Genomic DNA, 22,141 nt, shown 5'->3' on the forward strand with positions numbered 1-22,141 from the left:
ATCACAAATATTTACTAGTAACTTTATGTTATTTTATTACATTAGCATCTTGCTGATATCACTGTTTTATATATTGTAGATTTATTTTACACTGAACAAATGTATAATACACACGTATAATACGATGTATATATATTAAGGATTTTTTAACGATCTATCTTCTCGATTGCATCTCGCGATGTGGCATTTTTTTCCGAATTCTACAAAGTCCTGGAGTGTCCAAGCTCATCGCAATTGGCATTATATTTTCGCTGTATTAATTATATTATAACGTGACAAGACGATTATTTCGGATCACAAATGGTACACTTTTTGTACGATATATATTTTTTAAAACTTTCACGATACTTTCTCGTTTCATCGATTCTAAGATCGCGCGCAAATTTTCAGGATTGTCGAAGGCGTTGTCTCGATCATCGGCTGATAAAGCTCCATCGCAACTTTTCACGACCGCGCGATTTCCGGTGGTGGGGTTTCTGCAACCGTAAAGATACACGCTCGCGACCGTTCTTTCGAAGACTAAAGAGGTCGGTTGAACGGCAAACTTATTCTCCTCTCGAGGATTTTCAAGTAGCGAGGAAAGAAAGGGGAGAGGGAGGCGGCACGAACGCGCGAGGATGGGTTGGATGACCACTCTGATGTAACAGAACAGAAATTGTTCTCCTGTCGGTGTACGAAGCGGGATAATACGCCGTGGCTCGATGCGAACATCAAACCGACAGCGACGACAGTCGGCCCGAAATCCCTGTTACATGTAATACCTTAAACCCCGGATGAATAACAAGTTATGCCATGAAATAATGCGTGATGCAGGACGTATCTGTCAAAATGTTCAGCCCGAATCTCCGGGGCTCGAGATAAATTTGGAAATATTTGCGTTTTATATCGGAGGGATTGCAAGGAATTACTTTGGACATTTGAGGTGTTCGGATAGCCGACAATATCATCAGTATTGTTATCGCGGGAATTAGCGGGATCTTCGCGCAAGAAAATTAATTGCATTATTAGTGCAAATTAAAAGAAGCAAATTTAATTATGCAGGAACATTATAAAGATTTAAGCTTCTCTAAGATCCTCATCTTTTAAGATCCTTTGTCTTTGGATCCTTTGTTCTTACTAGGTATCTGGGTCAACTGAGGTATACCTAAGATGACAAAAGCTCTCTCCTCCATTTCTGTATTATCGTTGTATATAATTTTCAATTCGGATCTTTCGCGCTTTTCTTTCCTTCTTCGAACACTTTGTTCGATTTCGGATGATCGTCGAAAGTGAATCGTGTAAAATTGCTTTAAAGTGCCGACGCTTCCTGTGGTAGAAGCAGAAGTGGGATTGAGCAATACCAGGAGTCGCCTCGTACGTCGATGCACTGACGCGAGACGACTCAGGTGGAAATCGCCGTGCGCGAGTTAAGAAGCGGCGAAATCGTATTCAGATTCTTCGACGAGTGATTTATCTCCCAGACAATGAGATCGCGGAAAAGGCTAATAATCTAAGATGCTATAATCCAAGATCATACAAATCGAGTCATAAAAATCGAGTCATTGAAATTTATAGCTGACAGCATTTTTTAGAGCAAGTAAGGGCCCATTTTGAAATAAACGAGAGATTCAAGTTTTCTATACACAATAATTTGCAATCGCTGTTTTCAATTGTAATTCAGGTAATAAATTGATCAGCAATGCCAAGGCTTTAATTACCTTGTCTTTAATGATACAGTTGAACCGACATTTGTTTATATATATAATTATCTTGAAAGGGAGAGAGAGAGAGAGAAAGGAGAAAAGAAGGCTGCTTGTCTTTACGATTGTCAAAATCTGTAAATTTGCCTTTAGCTTCACCGATGGTGAACGATGTATGAAGAGGCACTTGCGTATGTAGGTGCGCACGCGTCGTCGTCGACGTCGTCGTGTTCACACCCCGTAGTTCCTTCCCTCCCTCTTTCTCTCAGAGTGCCGGGATCCCCATTTCCGGCCGGTGAAAAGCGGTTTTCGAGAAACTTTGCGTAATCTCCGTTTCGATTGTGCAGTCCCCTGTCTGCATGAGATCGGGAAGATTTTTGCGTTGTCCAAAGTCACATGACTACATATCATGTCTCCTTGCGATCTCTCCGTCTCTCTCTCTCTCTCTCTCTCTCTCTCTCTCTCTCTCTCTCTTTTTTTTCTTTCTCGTTATGGTACTTTGGATAAATAGCTCAACGATGTAAGATAGTTCAAAGTACACAATAGACAACGAGTAAAGATATTTGCAAGATGTAATGCGATGAAATAAAGTATTCAATTATTCATTTTTTGGTTATTTTTATTTTGTGTTCGATAATTAAATAAATATTTAATAAATCGAAAAAAAGCAATGACTACATTTATAATTTTTTTGTAGAAAAATTTAATGTAATTTGATAGATGATGGATGCTATGAATTTTTTTTATTAAAATTTAAAAATTATATTTTTTTCTGTCAGGATTATATATATATATATATAAATACTATAAATTATACGTCAAAATTTATTTATTAGATTGATAACTGAAGATTTATTGTTTTAATTTGCCTGAATATTTTTTCACGCAATTGAATAAAACTATCGAAATAAATGTTTTACTTGATTTTCTAATTGTGACATTTTTTTATATGTATTTTTCGAGTTCATTCCAAGTCGATAGTCGATAGCTATTACATGTTTTTCAGCAAACTCGAGAATTAACAGTGTTACTCAATCATTATCGCGAGCGTTGATTTTCCACAGGGGCCCCACAGGTTATCAGAGCTGATCGACAATAGCGCGTGATTAATGTGTTGGTAATTAATTGTGCTCCTAGATTGACGCGCATAAATCAGGTGGCGTAGAGGGAAAATTTAGCCGTGTGCACTTTAATGCAATATGTGCGAATCGGCAACAACCGACTGATAAAATAAATTTCGTGAATGTAAATATGCAATATATCAGTGTTTAATATCAATTAATTTTAAATGCAATGCGCAATAAATTAAAACGTATTATCGAGGCGCCGAGTGTGATGTATTATTGCAGTAATATTAAATATCACACAATTCGAGAGATAAATAAAACCTAGGAAAAAAATGGAAATTTCCGATATCAATTTTGTTATGTTTTTTTTTGGTGTGGATTTGAGAATAAAAAGCAGAATAATTTTGAATCAGGATTCACTCAAGTGAATGAAAAACAAGTAATATAATATATAGATTTCAGATAACTTCCACACGTATTTGATAACGTTCATTTTTTTCTGATAAAGAATAAAGCAAAAAGATCTCTTCAACTTGAAAGAAAATCGTTATCTAGTTTGTCTAATTAATATAAATAAATATAAGCAGGATAAATAGATAGCACATGGGAAATTGTGTACGTACTTGACCAGTTGGCAGATGTCAGCCGGAATTATCTCGATCTTGTTGTCCGAGAGATTGAGATAGGTCAAAGTTGGCAACTCCAAAAGCTCCCTCGGGATTCCACGGAGATCGTTGCACTCCAGATGGACGGCACGAAGTTTGGGAAACCTACGGACGGGAATATAGAGGAAGAGAGAGATTGAGAGAGTTACGTATGAATTAAGTAGCAATTAAAGTTTCCACGTAGTTTCTCGCCGTATTTTGTTTCGCTATCGGACGTGCGCTCGGCGCCTTTCTTTGCTCTTATCAGAGAGGGATTAATCGATTCGCTCTAATTACGTGTGTCTCACAACAGTTGATTTAATTTTAGAAAAAAAAAACTAAATTCAAAAGGAATCAAATAGGTTTTCGTGTTAAGCAGCATGTAAAAAATATTATGTATGAATGTAGATAGAAAGAACGCGTATATATACCTGTGTAAAAGCTTGAGATTGTTGTCGACATTGCTGAACTGGTTCCATCCCAACGCGAGCTCTTCTATTGCTGGGAAAGCAATCGCGCTTTCAGGGACTCTTGACAGGCCCCCTTTGCTCAAATCTAACCGCTTCGGACATGGTGACAACTGCGTAGCCTATAAAAGTATAAAAAAAATACGATGTCTTAAGTAAATATATCTAAAACAGTACACTTCTCTCTCTCTCTCTCTCTCTCTCTCTCTTTTTCTCTCATCTCATTATTACAACAAATCATCGAATAAATAATTCAATTAAACAAAATACTGCTAAAATATATGGTAATAAGATATTAAAATGTGTATAATTATTACATTATATTAGATTAATATTATCATTGCAAATAAAACATTCATCTTACATAAATAAAAAGATGTCATTATTGTTGGATATGCTATTGTTAGCTAGCTGCAATATTCGTATGAATATTATTTACGCCACATATTATTTACCTCGAACTCCAAGGAGTCCGTATCTATGGTATCGTCCCTGCCACAATCGTCCATGTTTAAGCAATCAAATTGCCGATACGCATCATCTTCTGCACACAGCCGTCTTTTTTTACAATACGCAAACACGCATATTTTTTCATTGCACGCACAATTAATCGTTTAACATAAAAATGTTCGACACATTTTGATGCAATTGTCATTCGCGAAGCGAATCACATAATTTCATTATATGGAATATAATAATTCCATTTAAAAGTTTTGCTTATAAAAATGCTCACTTTTATTTCTTGTACATTTAAATTTCATATCGTTGCATTTCTCTTGTCAAATTTTTGTTGGTCCTTTAAAATGTAAATCATATTATTTTCATTATATAATATTGATTTTGATATAAATGACGTTCCGTTCCCTTGAAATTCTTTGTATATTATAGCGCTATTGTTGCGCTTAAATCAATTCGTTCGTAAGCGTAGAAACGAGAAGGATCTCGTTTAATAACGAATCAATAATTTAACAATATTGCGCATGACTCGATGATTAATGAAACGTGAAGGGCCTGTACTCGCCGAAACAAACATTTAAATAAATTTTAACGTATAATTTCGTCACGATTTGTTCTCTCTTGAACGCTCGCATATTCGAAATTATAAAATGGCCAATCGATGTGACGCAATTATCGGAAATGGGTACAAGTTAAACGCGAACTGCTCGCAAATCTAAAGTAGAGCGATGTATGCGTTGCGTAAAATAAAATAAAAAAATTTACGTAAAATTTTAAATGTTTGTATAGTATACATATTTTATAAATTTTTTTATACGGTAATATAAATTATGCCTCTATACAGAATGTCACTGTAACTGTATTTTCTTTGTCTAGAATTCTAATAAATTTAAAATTGATAAATGATAAATTAATTATTTGTTAATTGATGTATAAAATTCAGTTGAAAACGCTGAAAGAAAAACCGAATTAAATTATTTACTTATATCTTTAACAAAATTCATATTTAAACGATTGATAAAATTAATTAAAATTTACCTTTGAAAATAATTTAAGTCGCACATTTAATTAATTATTTCTGAATCTGTTTATTTTGGATATACGTGCCAGTAATAATGCAATCTCCGCGTTTTATTCTTTGAACGCTATATCTTTCGAGAACTGCAAGTGTTGGACTGTGTTTTATCGTCGGGCGAGCCAAAGATTCATAATACATTCAGCCTCGTTGAACTTCATTGTAAGAAAAGCAGCGTAAAGTAGCGCCGGTGCACGAGCAATATTTGCGCCGACAAGTATTGTTCTGCTCGTTGCGCCGGCTACGAATAGCCTCATTGTCCGCGCGGCGAACTTTCAACCGAACAATGAAGACGTCAGTCAGAGCTTTCTTATCGGCATTAGATTCGTCCGCGATCACGCGTGCAAGAAGCTCCCTAAAACAATACGACGGAAAAATTCGCTGCGGAAGTATCGCTAGAAAGCAGAACGCGCATGGCATCGCGCATCAAATCAAGCTATAAACGAAAAATAAAAATGCGGATCAACTCTATATTATTTCATTGCATTGACGATGATTCTAATAAAATTGTTTTGATTTAAATTTATAAATACAAAAACACTATCATTAAAAGGAATTTCCCCGACTTTCCTCAACTTTCAAGATCGTCGTGGAAAATGAAAATATACAAAAGACCTTCCAATTGTTCCGGCATTTTTATTTATATGTATAAACATCTTTTTGCATTTTTAAATGAATTTTTTTTGTGTTGATTGAAAATAAGGTCGAGCAGATAATATTATTTTACGCTTACATTCTTGGACTTTTGTATTTTTTTCAGAAAGAATTATTCTTTTTTTTAAAATTAAGTTATGATTTTTAATGTTACTCTATATTCTCGAATTAAGATCTATTAGCCAGCCTTACTAATAATTACTATCCTTAATTTGACAAATCTTTGACATTTGACAGCTTCTTGACGCTAGGGATTCGCAGAAAATGAGAACTCCTTCTTTTCGACGATAATGCAGTTTGCTATGGTAATCGCGAGCCTTTTCTTTGGGACGCCATTAGGGAAAGTGCTACCGTTGATGAAGGAGAAAATAAGATTATATGAGGAAAAGCGAGCAGGATACCGCGTCATATCACGGGAGAGTCTCGAGTCGCGAGTGAGCGAGCACGATCGTCGCGTGATGACGATCCTTCCGTTAATTTCCGGTCGTGGAACGCATCAGATCCAAGGGAAAAAGTGCTTTTATATCCTAGAGATTTCGATATTTATATATAACCATACGTATCATTTTTATAATCTTGAATTATTTTTAAGGCATTCATAGCCTCAAGACTTGAAATAATAAAATTTATTCGAGCGTTTCCACGCACGAGATTTCTTAGAATTCAAATTCCATTTTTTTATCTCGATTTTACCCATTTGCCGATGATAATTTCCCATCGGAACTCGGTTTGATTCTACTTTTCGATCGTGATTCAAATTTGCTTGGCCTCCTCGAGTTTTTCATTCAATCCGGTACTCGTCGACTTGCCCCTCGAGAAGAAGAGCCGGCGACGAATGATAAGAAGAGCAAAAAGAGAAGTGAACAAATTCGCGCGGGTATCGGTCGATCGACACGACGATGGCGTGAAAACGAGAAGGAAACGAGACGAAACGATGTTGCCAGCTAACGGACGCGCTTAGCTCACCGTGAAGAGACATAGAGGTAGCGCGAAGGGACGATAAAGAACAAAGCTGGAGAACAGAGAGAAAGAAGAAGCTCGTTTCGTATCTTCGATCGTCCGCGCTCGTCGATGATAGCTAACGAGGAAAGTAACTTTCCCAGTGATGTCGGAAAAGTTTGCGGTTGACGATACTGATGTGTCGTCAAACGAGAATCCGCGATAATCCGCCGCGCGAGAGAAGATGGAACGATCTCCTCTCGCGTGATGAGAATCATTTATTTAACATTAATTTTTTTTTTTATTAGAGAGTGCGGATCCAAAAATACGCGTTTGTGATAATCTCGACAATATTATCTTGACACTCTTATAACGGAGATAAATATTTGTATTATCTCCGTGTATATCGGGGATGGTAAACCGAGTAAATAATAAATTATATAAAATAAAATAGATACAATATGAAGAGAGAGAGAGAGAGAGAGAGACGCGCGTGAGAAGATTATTATGAGATGTAATTAGCGAGTACTGTTACTAGATCGGACGCGCGAATTCGCTTAATGCGGTGTACCGTTCGGCACGTGCGGAATAAATTCATTGTGAGAATTATGTAAACAGTTAAATAGGTCTTTCCAATGTGTGGAGAGAACAATCGTGGTAATTACGGGGAACATGGGAGGAGGATTAGAGACAAAAAGTAGCTCATTATGGAAAGTTGATGATTAAAATTGTTGCTATTTTTAAAGCGCGGCGCGTTAATACTAACTCTCACCAATAATGTCGGATCGTCACATCATAATACAGTTCACAATCACAATTTGATGAACAATATATCGACACATTGTAAATTAAAAAAAAAAAAAAATTAACGATTAAGTTTTAAAAGATTAATTCATTAAAATAAACTTACATTTTTTAAAATATTGTATAAAAATTTGAAAGATCTTTTATATACATAAAAGTAAAAATCTCCGTGAGAATGTATTTTTTATGATAAAATATATAAATTGCGTGCGATGTGTTATGTAAATTCTTAATACGATATTATTTTATACGATTTAGTACAGAAAATTTTACGGATTGTCAAATTTACAATTATAAAATATAATTATTTTTGTATAGCAGATAAATATTTCACGATATCTTCGCAAATCTTTATTTAATTGCAACGTTTTTTTTTTTTAGATTAATGCAGCGCGAAGTGGTTTACGGTTTGTTTAATAATACTATTCACGAAGTCGGATTAATCTCGCTTAATCCATTATTGGATAACCGCGTATCAACGCGGTTTCCGGATGGTTAAAAATTTCTCACCACAACCGATCCGTTCCGATTAATTTCCCTGGGATTGCGTCGAGAGGGAAACGCGACATTCAAACGCGCTCTCGAAAGCTTCTTTGACGTTTCCAACTTTTAATTAATTGTGCACGCGGCGATTGCGCTTATCTTCTAGTTGCTCAATTCGGGTTAACAGATCAAATTCGAAAACGATTTTATTGAAGTTGAAAAACGTATAAAGCATCCCGGAAATCGATGAAACGGCTTTATCTGTCTTATATTTGTGATCAGAAAATGGCATAGATTTTCTCATTTTTTTTTTTGGAATCTAAATTCATCTAAATTTGGAATAATTTTTCTCAGAGTAAGAATCATTTGCGTGTACATATATAGTTTTTATAAAATTTAAATATTTCTAAAAATTGCTCTCGCAAGTAAATGATTAAATTTAATCTTTAGTATCAAACGCTACGCTGTGAATCCTTTAACGGATTAAAATTTGCGAAAGTACATAATCCTCGCGGCTCAACGAAAACTGCACGGAATACCGTGCCGTAGCATTCGAAATGAACGTCGCTCTTTGGCATCTTAATTCCACCAATTTGCCGACGATAATTTCTTCTTGTCGAAACTGGACACGATCGCGAAAAGTAACGGTTCGAATGTACCAAGTTTCCGAGTTACGCGATTTCGTGAATGGAATTTTTTTCCACCGAGAAGAAGGTCTAAAAACACTTGCTCGTGCGCAATCTCCGTTTTTTTGCTAGCGGGATACGGAGCATTATTCGCGACTACCGCCGGCACGTCACTGAGAAGCCGGGCGGAGAGTCTGTCGCGTGTCCTGCACCACATAAAAAGCGGAAGAGAGCACGCTCAGGTGCTTAGATCGCGGAATTTTTGCGTGAATTTTCTACTAGACACTTTGGGTCTCAGCTCGAGAGACTCAGCTGTACGACATGTGCTGCTGCTCTGACATTGACGTTTAACCGTTGGAAAGTTACACACATGCTTACGGATACACACGCGCATTCGACTTCTCCGACTTTATTTGACTTTATGTGACAAACATGTAGGTATATCTATCTGATTCTGAGAGAAAGAAATATATAGGATCTCATTGCGAATATAAAAAAGAATGTAAAAGGAGAAAGAAGAAGATTAGAGAGCAAAACTCTGAATTTTTTTGACGTATGTTGATAATAAAAAAATTTATTTTTTTTCCAAATTAGAAAAAAAATAAACTCGATTTTTCAATACGCTAAAAAAAAATTCAGAGTTTGCCAAGTACTTGAGATTTATAAAATATTTATAAAATATTTTAATTATATTTATAATTATATTTATAATATATTTAATTATATTTTAATTATTTTAATTATAATTTATAAAATATTTGCAAATGATTGAAAAGATTCCTAACGATAATTCAAGGAATCGAAATTCAGAAATCTAAATATCGAGAAGGATCTGAGAATATAATTTATTTTCTCGAGTAATGATAACTAAGCGTAATTACGTGATAGCGGTCGAGTCCTTTTTCCCTTATCCTCTCAATTACGCATTGCGACGCGGCCGGAAGACTTCCTTAATGGCCAATTTGATGATCAATTTCGCGTACCGTTGAAATGCACGCGTAACGGCGCGCGTTTTCTTCTCTCTTCTGCCTCTTCCTTAGATATCTTTCCTATCGCCTTCTTGTCAGCGTTTATTTTCTCCTAACTAGATATTGACTGGGATTTGCTTTGCCATTCGCCGTTACTATTTTTTGTTCTTTATCTTGTGGATAAATAATATATTTAAATTGTGTAATAGCTGGGAGACATCATTCATAACTTGAGATACATCATCCCCCAATTATTTCCGGATCGGAAACATTTTCAACGTTGTAGACAGCGAAAGCAAGTTTAGTTAAAGCAAATACATTTCATTAAGTTGATGTGTTATCGAAACGCGCGATTCGTAATATATTCTCGTGCAGAAGCAAATCATCAATAATAATCTTGAAAAACATAATTGTCTCATAAAGCAGTCCTAAAATTTGTCGACATATTTTATGCGGCGCGAAGGGATTCGCGTTTCTTAAATCCAAAAAGTGCGAAACGTTCTCGCAAAGTTTACTCACGCGCATCCGAAAAAAATCGTGTGGTGAATAAACTTCAGTAAAACTTGCAGAGCTCGCGCGCGGTCGAGAAGTTTGGCACGCCGAAAGAAATTGGCCGATTTTTATCAATCGTCGTATTAATCGCTCAGTGAACAAAGTTCTTTTTTCCCATCTCGCGGATTCTCTCGCGGCACCTTTCCATCGAAAGGCAATTTTCGCAGGACCTGCGAAAGGGTATTTATATCCTCCTTACAAACGATTTCGCGACGATGGCCACGATTTTTTTTTCCAACCATGCCGTGGAACGGCTGGCTTTTGCATTTCACGGTGGGCCGAGCGTGTCGATCCAATCTTCGAGAGCACGTTCGTTAAAGGAAAATTCCGCAGTTCACTTCTCGATCGAACGAGTCATTTGAAGACGAAAGAAAGTTGTTAGATAACGTCTTGCTGGGTATGTATGTACGTGACGCTCGTATATTCGACGTAACTCGGGCTTTTATTCACGTAATATGACTGCGCGAAATAATAATGTAATAATAACTGAGTTTAGTCGCGAGTCGCCTGATGGTTAAATTTTATTCGCCGTAAACCTTGCTGCATCTACGCAAACAACCTCATTCAGTTATAGTAATAGGGTCGGAAGGAAGGCTAATTGCGCCGATATCATTACACAATCGTGATTCCTATGACTGGCTGTTAAGGCTAATAAACTCTAACTCCAGTTTCGTTGCTCGTTCCCTTGTGAGAGCTACACCCCCGCGAGCGAGGACGCGAGATAAGGGCGCTCGACAATATCGCGTTGCTTGGTAATTTACGAACGGGCAACTGTAGGGAATACGAAGAGAGAGAGAGAGAGAGAGAGGGAGAACATGTCTCGGGATGTACAAGAAGGATCCGCGGAAATATAGGAAGCGTCCTGGGGATACGTTATGTTACACACTGAGGTTCCACGTGAGTCTCTTTTATCCAAAGTTGTGCGCCTTTCCATGAGAGGAGAGCGACGACGAGAGAAATATTTGATACACACGCGATCGCAAATGCGCACGAAGAAGGATATTTGAATAACGCGATAAGGATTCTTCTCTCCTCGGCGTTCGATAAATGCATTGCAATACGGCTGTTCGTTTTCGTCTTGAAAATGTCAATGTGTGTGTGTGTGTGTCTGTCACGTAAAGAGAGAAATTGACGAGGGTAGATATCTAGCGATTGGTCGATTAAGTGAGCGTGGAAGATTCGCGCAGGCAGATGCGCATCGGGAATTCGGGCTCGATTTTTAGAATACAGATAAGACACGGGATCGTTTCGGGAGAAAATGTGATGGAAAAATTTGATTGCGACAATTGCGACGATAACATTTAATATACATAAACATTTAGTAAATCTGTTTTAAATAATTTATAAATTTTACGATAAAATTTAAAATGGAAATCTATTTATGATTTTATGTATCGCATTTCTCTCTCTCTCTCTCTCTCTTTCTTTCTCCTTTTTGTATGTATGTGTGTACATATTTTGCATACATACATATACATGTACATATTGTTACGTCAGTTGCTCCACAGAGTTCTGCCATATCAACGCAGTATTTCTTCTTACTTCAATCTAACTCGTTCGTTTCTCCAAAGATAGTGTTACATTCTCGGAAGTGACTTTAATGATCAAGTTTTTCAAAAATCTTGATTGCTTATGTTAAAAAAAAATTATTTTTAAATGTCTGAATTATAATTAAAAAAAAATATATCTATTGAATATTTATTTATTTTTCTATTTATAATTAAAATTATATGCACATGTGTTGATATTTTTAAATATTCAGACATTTGAAAATGTGGTTGACCCATTTGTCATTAGCGTGCACGAGGAAGATGATTGTGCTTATTTGACAGCTATTTAAATTTAGGGATAGATGTACTCTAGATCTCTCATTTATAATTACCGTAAGGTCATTATATCTATCATTACATATATCAAATTTCTACGTATTTTCTCATGACAGAAGCTATATTTCACTGTAGTTTTTGAGGAAAAAAAAAAGCCTGTTTTCTACGAGCACAACATGTTTTTCCAATATGTGCAATTATAGATAGATAATGCGCATCGATATGCTTCAAAAGATCAACAAGACAATCATGGTGAACACACTCTGTATCATGCACGCGTTAATCTTGCCCAATGAACCGGAAAGCGATAGTCAATGTGGCTGTTTATCTTGTAGGAATTCGATCAATTTCGTCGAATGCAATTTCCAAAAGTGTTAATAATCGTAAAATAGTTTGAAGTAAACTCTGATATAAATCGCCAACGCGAAACAATACGTTTGGTTAAAATAAAAAAGCATTCTGACTTTATAAATTCTTTTTTCCCAGGATTATCGTGCAACAAGTCGTTTCATTATTTCTCAGTCTCCCTTGTTGCGACGGAAGAAAAAGTACGGTTCCGTAACTAATTCATTGATCATTTTTATCGCGATATTCGCATCGCGAACAATCGTAATTCTTCGATCGATCAATCGTTCGCGGACGATTGTTGTATTTTTATTATTATTTTGTTCTCTCCTATTTTCTCCCTCAATCGGTCTATAATGCTTGAAAAAATACTCGGATGTTTTTCCAGCCTTTTCTGCATCGTTTGTCCATGAGAAATCGTTTAATGAGTGATCGTCGCGTAATCTCGTTAACGGACACCCGATATAAGGCTTGGTTGATCGCATTTTCCCGTAACAAGAGCATCATTATCGTCCTTGCGGATTTCTCGTTTCCTTTTTTCTCTCCTGCATGCCATAGTCTCCTTAGTACACTTGAAAGAGTCTTACACTGCTCCGGAAGAATTTGGAAAATCAGGTGGGACGAGATGCCTTTTCTGTTTTTTTTTTCTCTCGTCCTGCTTTCTCCTTATTTCTCTCTCCTTTTTCCTCTTTCTGACTAATACCAAAGTTTGCGACTTTTCCACGAGACTGCATTCGCAAAATGTAGTTTCTGCGACGAGATGTTTTTCCGTTGCCGTGTCCATTCGGAAAAACTCGGCGCGAATATGTCTCTTCTCATTTGAGCAAATAGAATAAACTACTGTTTATCGCGAATTTTTGGCTAGAAGGCGATTCTTGTGATAGTCAAGCGACAGTATTATAATTAATTTTGATTTAACGTGTCGTTGCGCCGTGGAAAGATAAACGGCATCAAGTTTTCTCGGCAAAATTTTATGAATTTAGGTAAGAAAATCCGAGCGCGGCGCGTTAAAACGTTGAGGTCTCTACATGCGCGCTAAGGCTCATAACGAGGCAAGTTATTCGCACGAGAACTTAATAAGGAGCCTTAATAAAAATTCCCGCTTTGATCATGACAGAAATCCGTTAGGCATGCGACGCGCTTTTAAGGACCCTTGGAAATTATTTCGTCGGCGAATAAAAAAGGAAAAGGAAACAAAAAAAAAACAAAGGGGAGAAAGAGTTTCCGCCTGCCCTCGGTGTTTTCCTCTTTGTGACTAACAAGCGGAATTCATGTGAACGCACGTCCGCTACTGGTTTACTCCCGTGAAGATCTTTTGAGAGCGAAAACGAGATGGGGCGAAAGGGGGATGGGCGACAAGATAAACCAGTAAATAACAATAGTACTTTGACAAAAAACGGATCATCATAATAAAAAAAGAGGGAGCTTATGTGCATTGGGTTTTTCCTTATATGTAATAACAGAATAATTTATTTATTTATTTATTTTTTTTTTTAAGAAATATCGACTTTTTATCTGGGACATAAATTTAGAATAATTTACAATGATCACAGAAAATATATAAATAATTTTAGTTAGTTAAAATAATTTTTCTTAGTTAATTTTATTATATGTTTTTTTTTTTTTGTCAGATTTATTTACAAGTTACTATTGTTCTTGTTAGTGAGATGAGTTACGATCAACCGAAAAATCAACAATTATTTTTCGCTTTAAATCTAGATGCAACATCGATAAAATTTGTTTCTTTTATTCTCAACCGTTGTTTAGTATTGCAAATTTCGCATGAAACAAATTTAGAGAGTAAATTTTTATTTTATTGCTTTTGAAAGGCAAATATATTAACCAATATTCCGAGCAACCAAACAGTTTCAAGAATGATCGAGAAGCAATTTGAGAGGGGAGAGACGAAAATAAGGATGTTGTAACTGGCAACTTTTCCGAAGTGCCTTTCAGCGATTAAGGGTAAACTTTCGCGATTTACAGTGGATTTCAAGAAGACCTCGCGGGACCAATCGGGGATTTACGGGGTTGAAATCGCTATTTGAACTTTATATCTTTTCCAATGAGTTTCCAGGATGTAGATGGCTTCGAGTAGCATCGAACGTACTCACTTAATTGTGAGAGAAGATAATATTGTCACAAGATATGTGATAAGACACGTTTATATCACGCTAATTGCTTGTACTCTCATGATCTGTAAAATGTAAGTAAAGTTTGCGAAACGTACATTAAAAATCTATAAATTTATTTGTCAGAATTAAAAATTTTAAAGTTATTTTATTTGGGATATAATTAAGAATATAATTGAGAAAGATTCAAAAATAGAAAGTCACTTTTTTGAAATAATTTATTTGGATACTATAAAAAAAGTCATCTTTTCCCGGAAATTATTTTCATAATAAAAATGATACGGACTAACGCAAAAGCGCCATCTTGTCTGCAATATTGTTTTTTTATTCAGTAACTCAAATGATAAATGTGTCAATTTAGATCTTCCAGGTTTTCTCCACAGGTCTTAGTGATAAATGTCCAAAAACAGTCAGCCCTAATTTCGAACCCTTCGCAAGGCTAATCGCCGCTATCTTCCTTCGGGGGCAGTTGCCTTTCTAGGTGCGTGAGAAATTAGGACAGAGCTTTTATCCCTCGGGCCCGATTTTTCTCTCCTACGTTATTCTATTCCTTTACGCTCGCAGCTAAAATCCGTTTAGTTACACGAGAATTCGCGTGAGAATAAATATCTTTCGTATAACGAAGGAAAAATCTCCGAATCATCCTGCTGGCGTTTAACGATTCGTAACCGTAGAACTTGATTAATTTGTGATAAGAAGTAAACTGCTCGCGCTTTATATTGTAAAGCTTACGACTTATATCGCGTGATAGCGGAAAGTTAATTGGGATTAGATAACGCGGAAAATTTCACGGCGGAATATCTCTCCCTCCTTCTCTCAATTAAGCACGCACTTGTTCAAGCCGCATAAAAATGGATTTTGCTGCAGTTATAGGCAAATATCAGCCTATGATACACAAATGGTTATGGTATTAATAGCGAGTAATTAACGTTGCTGCAAATGAATGCGTATGATTTCATACCTGAATGGAGATAGGCCGTTCATAGACACGTACATAGGTGAATACAAAACGCGAATAGAGTATCAGTGCATTAAATCTTTATTCTATTTAGCTGTTATAGTGAAACAGATACAATAATGTAATACAGAAAAGATTGAATTGCCATATTTGATAATACACACTACGCAAATGTGAGATAATCGAGGTTGCCGTTAATTAATTAATTAATCGAAATTATTAAGTCACAGGTCAGTAAATTTGCGTACAAATTACTTTTAATGCAAAATAGATCATCGAGAGAAACCACATATTTCATCAAAATAAAAAATTAATTACTCCACATTTTTGCGTCTTCTAAAATAATACACAAAAATTGATTTTTCCCGGTTATTATATTTCTCATATTATATTCGCTTTCAAAAATCGATCTATCGTAAGTGTCACTATTGAGAAAAAATCGTGACTCGTTCGTGTTATTAATTTTTTTTAATGAACTAATTAATTATTTACGCCTTCATCATTTAAATGATTGAATCATCGCCGAATGAGATTGATCTTCGCCCATCACGCACCGTATCATTGGCATTAATCTTTCTCGTTGTCGCTTGTGATTTTATACCGCAAAAAGCGGTATCGCGAGATTGATCACACCGCACACGGCGATCTCTCACTCCATAATTCACTGTCATTCCTGAGCCTCTTATAATTTCCGGTTAATTGCGCGCTGCTGTATTATCATCAAGCAAAACGGATTGCACTTTTCGCATATAATATAAACGCAATACGTTTTTCTCGGATAAAAAGAGGGTCGTGCATCAATATGAAATTAATTTCGATGGAGATTGATTTTATGTGACGCATTTTAGAATACAAATGCGCGTTATTACGCACGCAAAGTCATCAATAAATCATACTCTCCAAAAAGAGAGAGAGAGAGAGAGAGAGAGAGATTTTCCTGTATGAATTCACGTTTATTTTTTCAATATTTTTGATTAGAGAATTTGAGCATTTTGGAAATTCGTAATTAAACTCGACTTGTTTTCATTTGATCTCAATTAAAAAATTTAATTAGCGTCTATTACATAGCGCGAACAAAACTTCTAGCGATTTAAAGTTTTAGTTAAAATTAATTGTAAAACAAGATTTTGTCGTCGCTTTTTCCTTTTCAATTGTTTCGCTTTTAAAATTAAGTAACTTTTAACACCTAGTAATTTCAAAACTTTCTCGGTATCCAAATTTTTTAATAATTGCTATTCTTTTTAATTTAACTATGTATCACACTTTTATGTATCATTGGGAGAAATGATACCGGGAGACAGTCCGTATAATATTAATGTATGTGTTGAAATTAAACTATTGTTGTGAACTGAGAGAAAATGTTTTTTTTATGAGACGAAAACTCTCAACTGTTCTTCGTTTATTAAATCATTTCTAATAAAGATTGATCTCTCTTGCGTGTAGTTACGTCGCAAATTAAAATGCGTGTTGTCACAATGATGCGATGTTAAAAGCTCGCAGTGTAAGAGCAGCGCGGGAGACAATTTTTTTTTTTTATGAAAATATGTATTCGAGAGCGCATCAGGATGAAATAACAGATGTAGTTGTAAATAACACCAGGATTATGTTTTTGTAGTAACGGGACGGATAAACTGTAGATACACACATCTGGGATTATTATTTTATGTGCCATCGGTAAAAATGGGCAAGCAAAAATTATAACGTTGAAAGAAGAATTTTCGTCGAGCTAAAAATTCGATCGCAAATTGAAAGAAGAAATACGCAAACGATATCGTCATAAATTCCGTGACACTTGGGGGTACGCAGACTCTCTATAGATGCATCACCGTCGCACTCATGTTCAATTTCAGCCGCGGACGCGACGAATACGATTAATTAATGAGACGGTGACACGCAGCTACGAACGTAGTAACGTTTGCGCAACGTTACTTTATGGTCAATGCGTCCTGTTAACACGCGCCCCGCGCGGATAATCAGATTGAAAGCTATCGTTCTCGTTATACTGCTTCGGAAACCGCAGTTGTTTATTTTCCATTTTTCCCGTTGTTTTTCATCGCACGAAACATGGCGCGATAAATTTATCACAACCGAAATATCCTCGAGCGACCGTAATCGAATATGTGGACATGGTCGGTTGCGATTTGAGAATTTAATAAGCAAGCTCGCACGAGTTTCCAATTTTCGCGTAAATTTTTAAATGCACGCTCTTGGTATTTTGTTTTTTTTTTTTTTATGAAATAATTGCCATTCATTTTTATTTAACCGTAATACTTACATACTATCGAGAATATTATCGGAATTATGTTGAAATGTATTGTATGCTGAAAAACACACACACATAATATATATATGTATTCAAAAATATTTTTCTTCCTCTCTAAACTAATATATTATTTTTTCGTCGCATATTTATTTTTTGGATTAATTGAGATTTAAATTTATCGAATGCTATCGATTATTTTTGTGGCAAAAAATGCATGACTAAGGATTAATTGAGAAAAAAACTTTTAATATTGATACTGATAGAAGTTGCCAGCAACCGATGCATTCGATATACAAAAAAAAAAAAAATTCTCTGTTAATATCGGAAATATTTTCTCTTATTCTTTTTTTATAGAATAATACAATTTTTTATTATTTTACATTACACGATGAGAGGAAAATAAGCGTGCATTCAATGATTATTTTAGAACGTTTGAAAATTGTATTATTCAACTTTTTGAAAGGAAAATAATCTCATTTGTATATTAAAAAACTGGATATTTGCTGATAATCCGTTTGATTCAACGGACAGAGAATGTCGATACTTTCAGCAACGAATAACTGATGTATCAAACTGAATTGTCATAGAGTCTCATTCGTTTAAAACCGCTTCTATTACGCAAATAATGACGCTTCCACTACAAAACGTCACGATCCACTCGATCGTGTCATCGACACCCGACAGTCAAGAAAATCGTTTCATTATCTGACGCGTGCTTGAAAACGACTCGCTTTGACACTTTGAGTACGACGAGGAATATTAAACAAAAGGCGAATGAGACGATATTACGGATTAAATTACGAATCAATTTTTTTTTGTGCAATAAATATTGCACAAAGCGTATAATAAATAACTGTCTCGCAATAAGTATTTTCACATTTGCTTTTACATATTTTTAAACTTTACACGTTTAAATCAGCTTGTATAATTCGTGATTATATATATATATATATATATATATATATATATATATATATATATTTTTTTTTTTTACGTAGAATCACGTATTATGTGTATAAAATATAATATAGGTGAAACATAATTAGAATTTATAACATATAATTATACGAAAAAAAATGGAGATAGCAAAAAATCATAAAGACTTGCCCCTATGACAGAACTCTGACACGTGTAATACAATTTTTTTTTTCTCGCGTGCAAAGTCGATGGCGCGAAATGAAATAAACAATAGCGAGGAAAAGATTGCCTGTTGAAAGTTTGTTACCGCGAAATTCTCGTCATTCATGCAACTCATTCGTGCAACAATGCATTAGCGGAAAATTCCACGGACGGATTAAACGTGATCACGATGTATTCGGCCGATGCAATAATAAAGGGTTCGCGGTGGCGGCGGCGGCGGCGGCTGTGCATTTGCGTCACGGAGAAAAGCGACAAAATACTACGTGTTGAATAATTCAAGGGGAAATGATGAGGGAGATAGCAAGAGAGAAAGAGAGAGAGAGAGAGAGAGAGAGAGGGATGGACCGCATTTCGTATTTGTACAAGTGATCGCTGAATATTTAGCAACATGTTTATCCGAATCATGATCTCGCGTTTCGAGCTGTGTCACGTTCAACTTTGGTGCTCGACGTCGCAAATGCATTCGATGAATTCGTGCGCTTCGCCGGTGTAATAATGCGTTAAATGATCACGTAAATTGTCATTGTTATCTGGACTGAGAGCAATGGAAAGTAGGACAAGTAAAGCAGAAATAGTAAAGTTATTTTTACCGTTTTGCTTTTCTCGCCTGGAAGCAGTCGCTTATAATACCGCGAGAGATGCTCGTTTTGTAAATATATTTTTCACTATCCGTTTATTTATTTATTTTTTTTTTTTAAGAGAAGAGAGCTCGCAGTTATTATACACATATATGCTTGTGAATAATTTATCCGTGCTTTGATATCTCTTCCGAATTATTCGGAAGACTAATCCAGCATACCGCGTTTTAACATTTTCGAAAAAGATCGTTTCAATCGCAAGTAGGGGGAGATTCTCGTTGGGGGATGTTGTTCCGAGTTAAAACGCCACGTTATGTTAGTTAGAAAAAATATATGTCGCCAATTGCGTGTTATTGCGGGCAGATCGATCGAGGAATCGATGAATCGGCGATAATTTCGCGAACGGACGGTCCCTTCACGAACCGGAAACGGTAGTGTATACTCGTCCCTTATCTCTTCCAACCTCTTTATCCCCCACTCCTTTCTCCCCCCGTTACGTCGCATTTGGATATTGAAGTTTGTTCATCGTGATTTCATATTCAGGATGTGCCTTTAGGCCAATGTTTGCGTCATTTTGGATTCCTCTCGCTATCCCCTCGCTAGTCTCCGAGCGACTCTTCCTCCAGTTCTCGCTCGATCTTTTCAGTCGCGAATTCGCGGAGAAGAGGATAAAGTTTCCTTTGACTTTTCCGGCTGGCGCTTTAATCAAACGCCCTTTGAAGAATCGATCCGCTAGCGATATGATATCTCCGGTGCACTTATTAAAAAAGCCTTACCGTATAAAATCTCGGTGAGAGACGAAGAAGAGCCCTTGCCAAACTCCCGCAGCATCTCCCCTCAGAGTATTACATGTAACGTTTCTAATTAATAAATATAGAAGCGCATCACACACGGGAAGGCGGTGCGAAGCGCGTTCGCGAGAAATTGTTCTTCTTGTTTAATCGATAAATTCTAAAACGCAGCTCATCAAAATGACGTCTACGACGGGTGTTCTCATTTGCATCGCGGGCGCAGCGTGTCCGCGAGCCGACAATCGACGCAATTCTAATTCACCGCGCTTGCCCGTCGACATGTAACGACATTATCGGAAGCCACCCGCACCTTCCTGCCCCTTCACCCTCCCCCTCCCTCCCCTCACCGCCAGCACAGTCCGACATAATTTCTCCGGCATGTTGCACTCTGCTCGCTGCTGCTCTGCCGCATTGACGTTCCACCTATTCCTTTCCGGATACGCGGTCGGTATGCCTCGGAATATTACCTATCTACTCGTTGCATGACCTATTTACATGCGCAAGAGCTCCCCTTTCGATGGTTATTGGAGTCGAGGAGGAGCGGGGGAGGGGGGTGGGGGGTGCCCATAACTTGCGGCATGCACAGAGACGCGAGATCCGAAGCTATTTACGCAGATCCTCGCGAAATATAATATGCCTTTGCTCTCTCTCTCTCTCTCTCTCCCTCTCTCTTGCGTATGTCGATACAGCCTCTATACATTGTAAATATCGGCTCTTGCTTATCTTGCCGGAGTATCATGCAAAATTCAGCTTGTCCGAGCGCGTTACGCGAGAGCGTCTGCTTCGTTTCCTCGTCCCCGTATTGCGCGACGCACGCTCGAAGGGGAATTTTCAAGAATCGGTTTCAACACACGGCGTAGGGAGCTCAGGTTTTAAGGCGACTGAAATTGTCGGGCAAACACCGACACCGACTGTATGTATCAAAGATTCTCTCACACGACCCTTGAAAAATGGATTTCCGCTGTTCCTACTTTGATACGCGCCACCGCGACAGCTTGTTTCTATGTTTACTTATCGTATGCATCGTAGAAGTGTGCATCGCTGTTTCGCACAGCCAAATAATCCCTTGTCTAAATATTGCAGATCCCAGTTGAATGATAGACTAAATTCATATAATATCAAAGTGAGAACGAAGCACGGTGCCTCAATCCTCAGTACGCGCGAAGCAAAGAATATTAACGTGGATGAATAGAATAGAATAAAAATAAAATAAAATAGACTCTGATCAATTATCAAACAAATAAATCAATGGCTAATAAATATTTAAAGAGATAATAATAAAAATAATATAATCTCAGAATAATAGTAATATATTTAGAAAGCCTTTTGAGAGAGACTTTAGAAAAAATAAAAATTGTACGGATAATATCATATTTGTCATATTATATGACAATCAAATGATCCGCGTATATGATGTACTAAAGTTAAAATCATGTCACCACGTAATTGGAATAAAACAAAGTAATTAATACTTTCGAGTAAGTAATGACATTGTAAAAAAATGTATTTTTAATAACAAAAATTAATGATATTCATTTTAACAATACATATATCCATTATTAACTTTGCTTATAAAAAAATTATTACGCTCTTTTACTTTAAACGCCGACGCGACGGCTTCAACTACTCCCTTCGTTTCAAATACCTTTTTCTTTTCTCTTTTTTTTTTTTTTTTTCGAAGACAATATTTCTAGCAC

At 36.4% G+C, this 22,141-nt stretch overlaps 1 protein-coding gene across 2 annotated transcripts in view; it reads right to left on the minus strand.

Annotated features, from left to right (window-relative positions):
- LOC126857408 (PH domain leucine-rich repeat-containing protein phosphatase 2) overlaps positions 1-22,141 on the minus strand; it is a 61,296-nt gene that overhangs the window by 11,477 nt on the left and 27,678 nt on the right. For both annotated transcript variants that reach the window (XM_050606812.1, XM_050606803.1), the window contains exons 5-6: positions 3,822-3,979; positions 3,370-3,516 (exon numbers count right to left, since the gene is read on the minus strand). In XM_050606812.1, the coding sequence (XP_050462769.1) occupies positions 3,370-3,516; positions 3,822-3,979 (305 nt within the window). The remainder of the gene's footprint in view (positions 1-3,369; positions 3,517-3,821; positions 3,980-22,141) is intronic.

The sequence above is a fragment of the Cataglyphis hispanica genome, chromosome 2 (assembly GCF_021464435.1).
Source record: "Cataglyphis hispanica isolate Lineage 1 chromosome 2, ULB_Chis1_1.0, whole genome shotgun sequence".
Lineage (NCBI taxonomy): Eukaryota > Metazoa > Arthropoda > Insecta > Hymenoptera > Formicidae > Cataglyphis > Cataglyphis hispanica.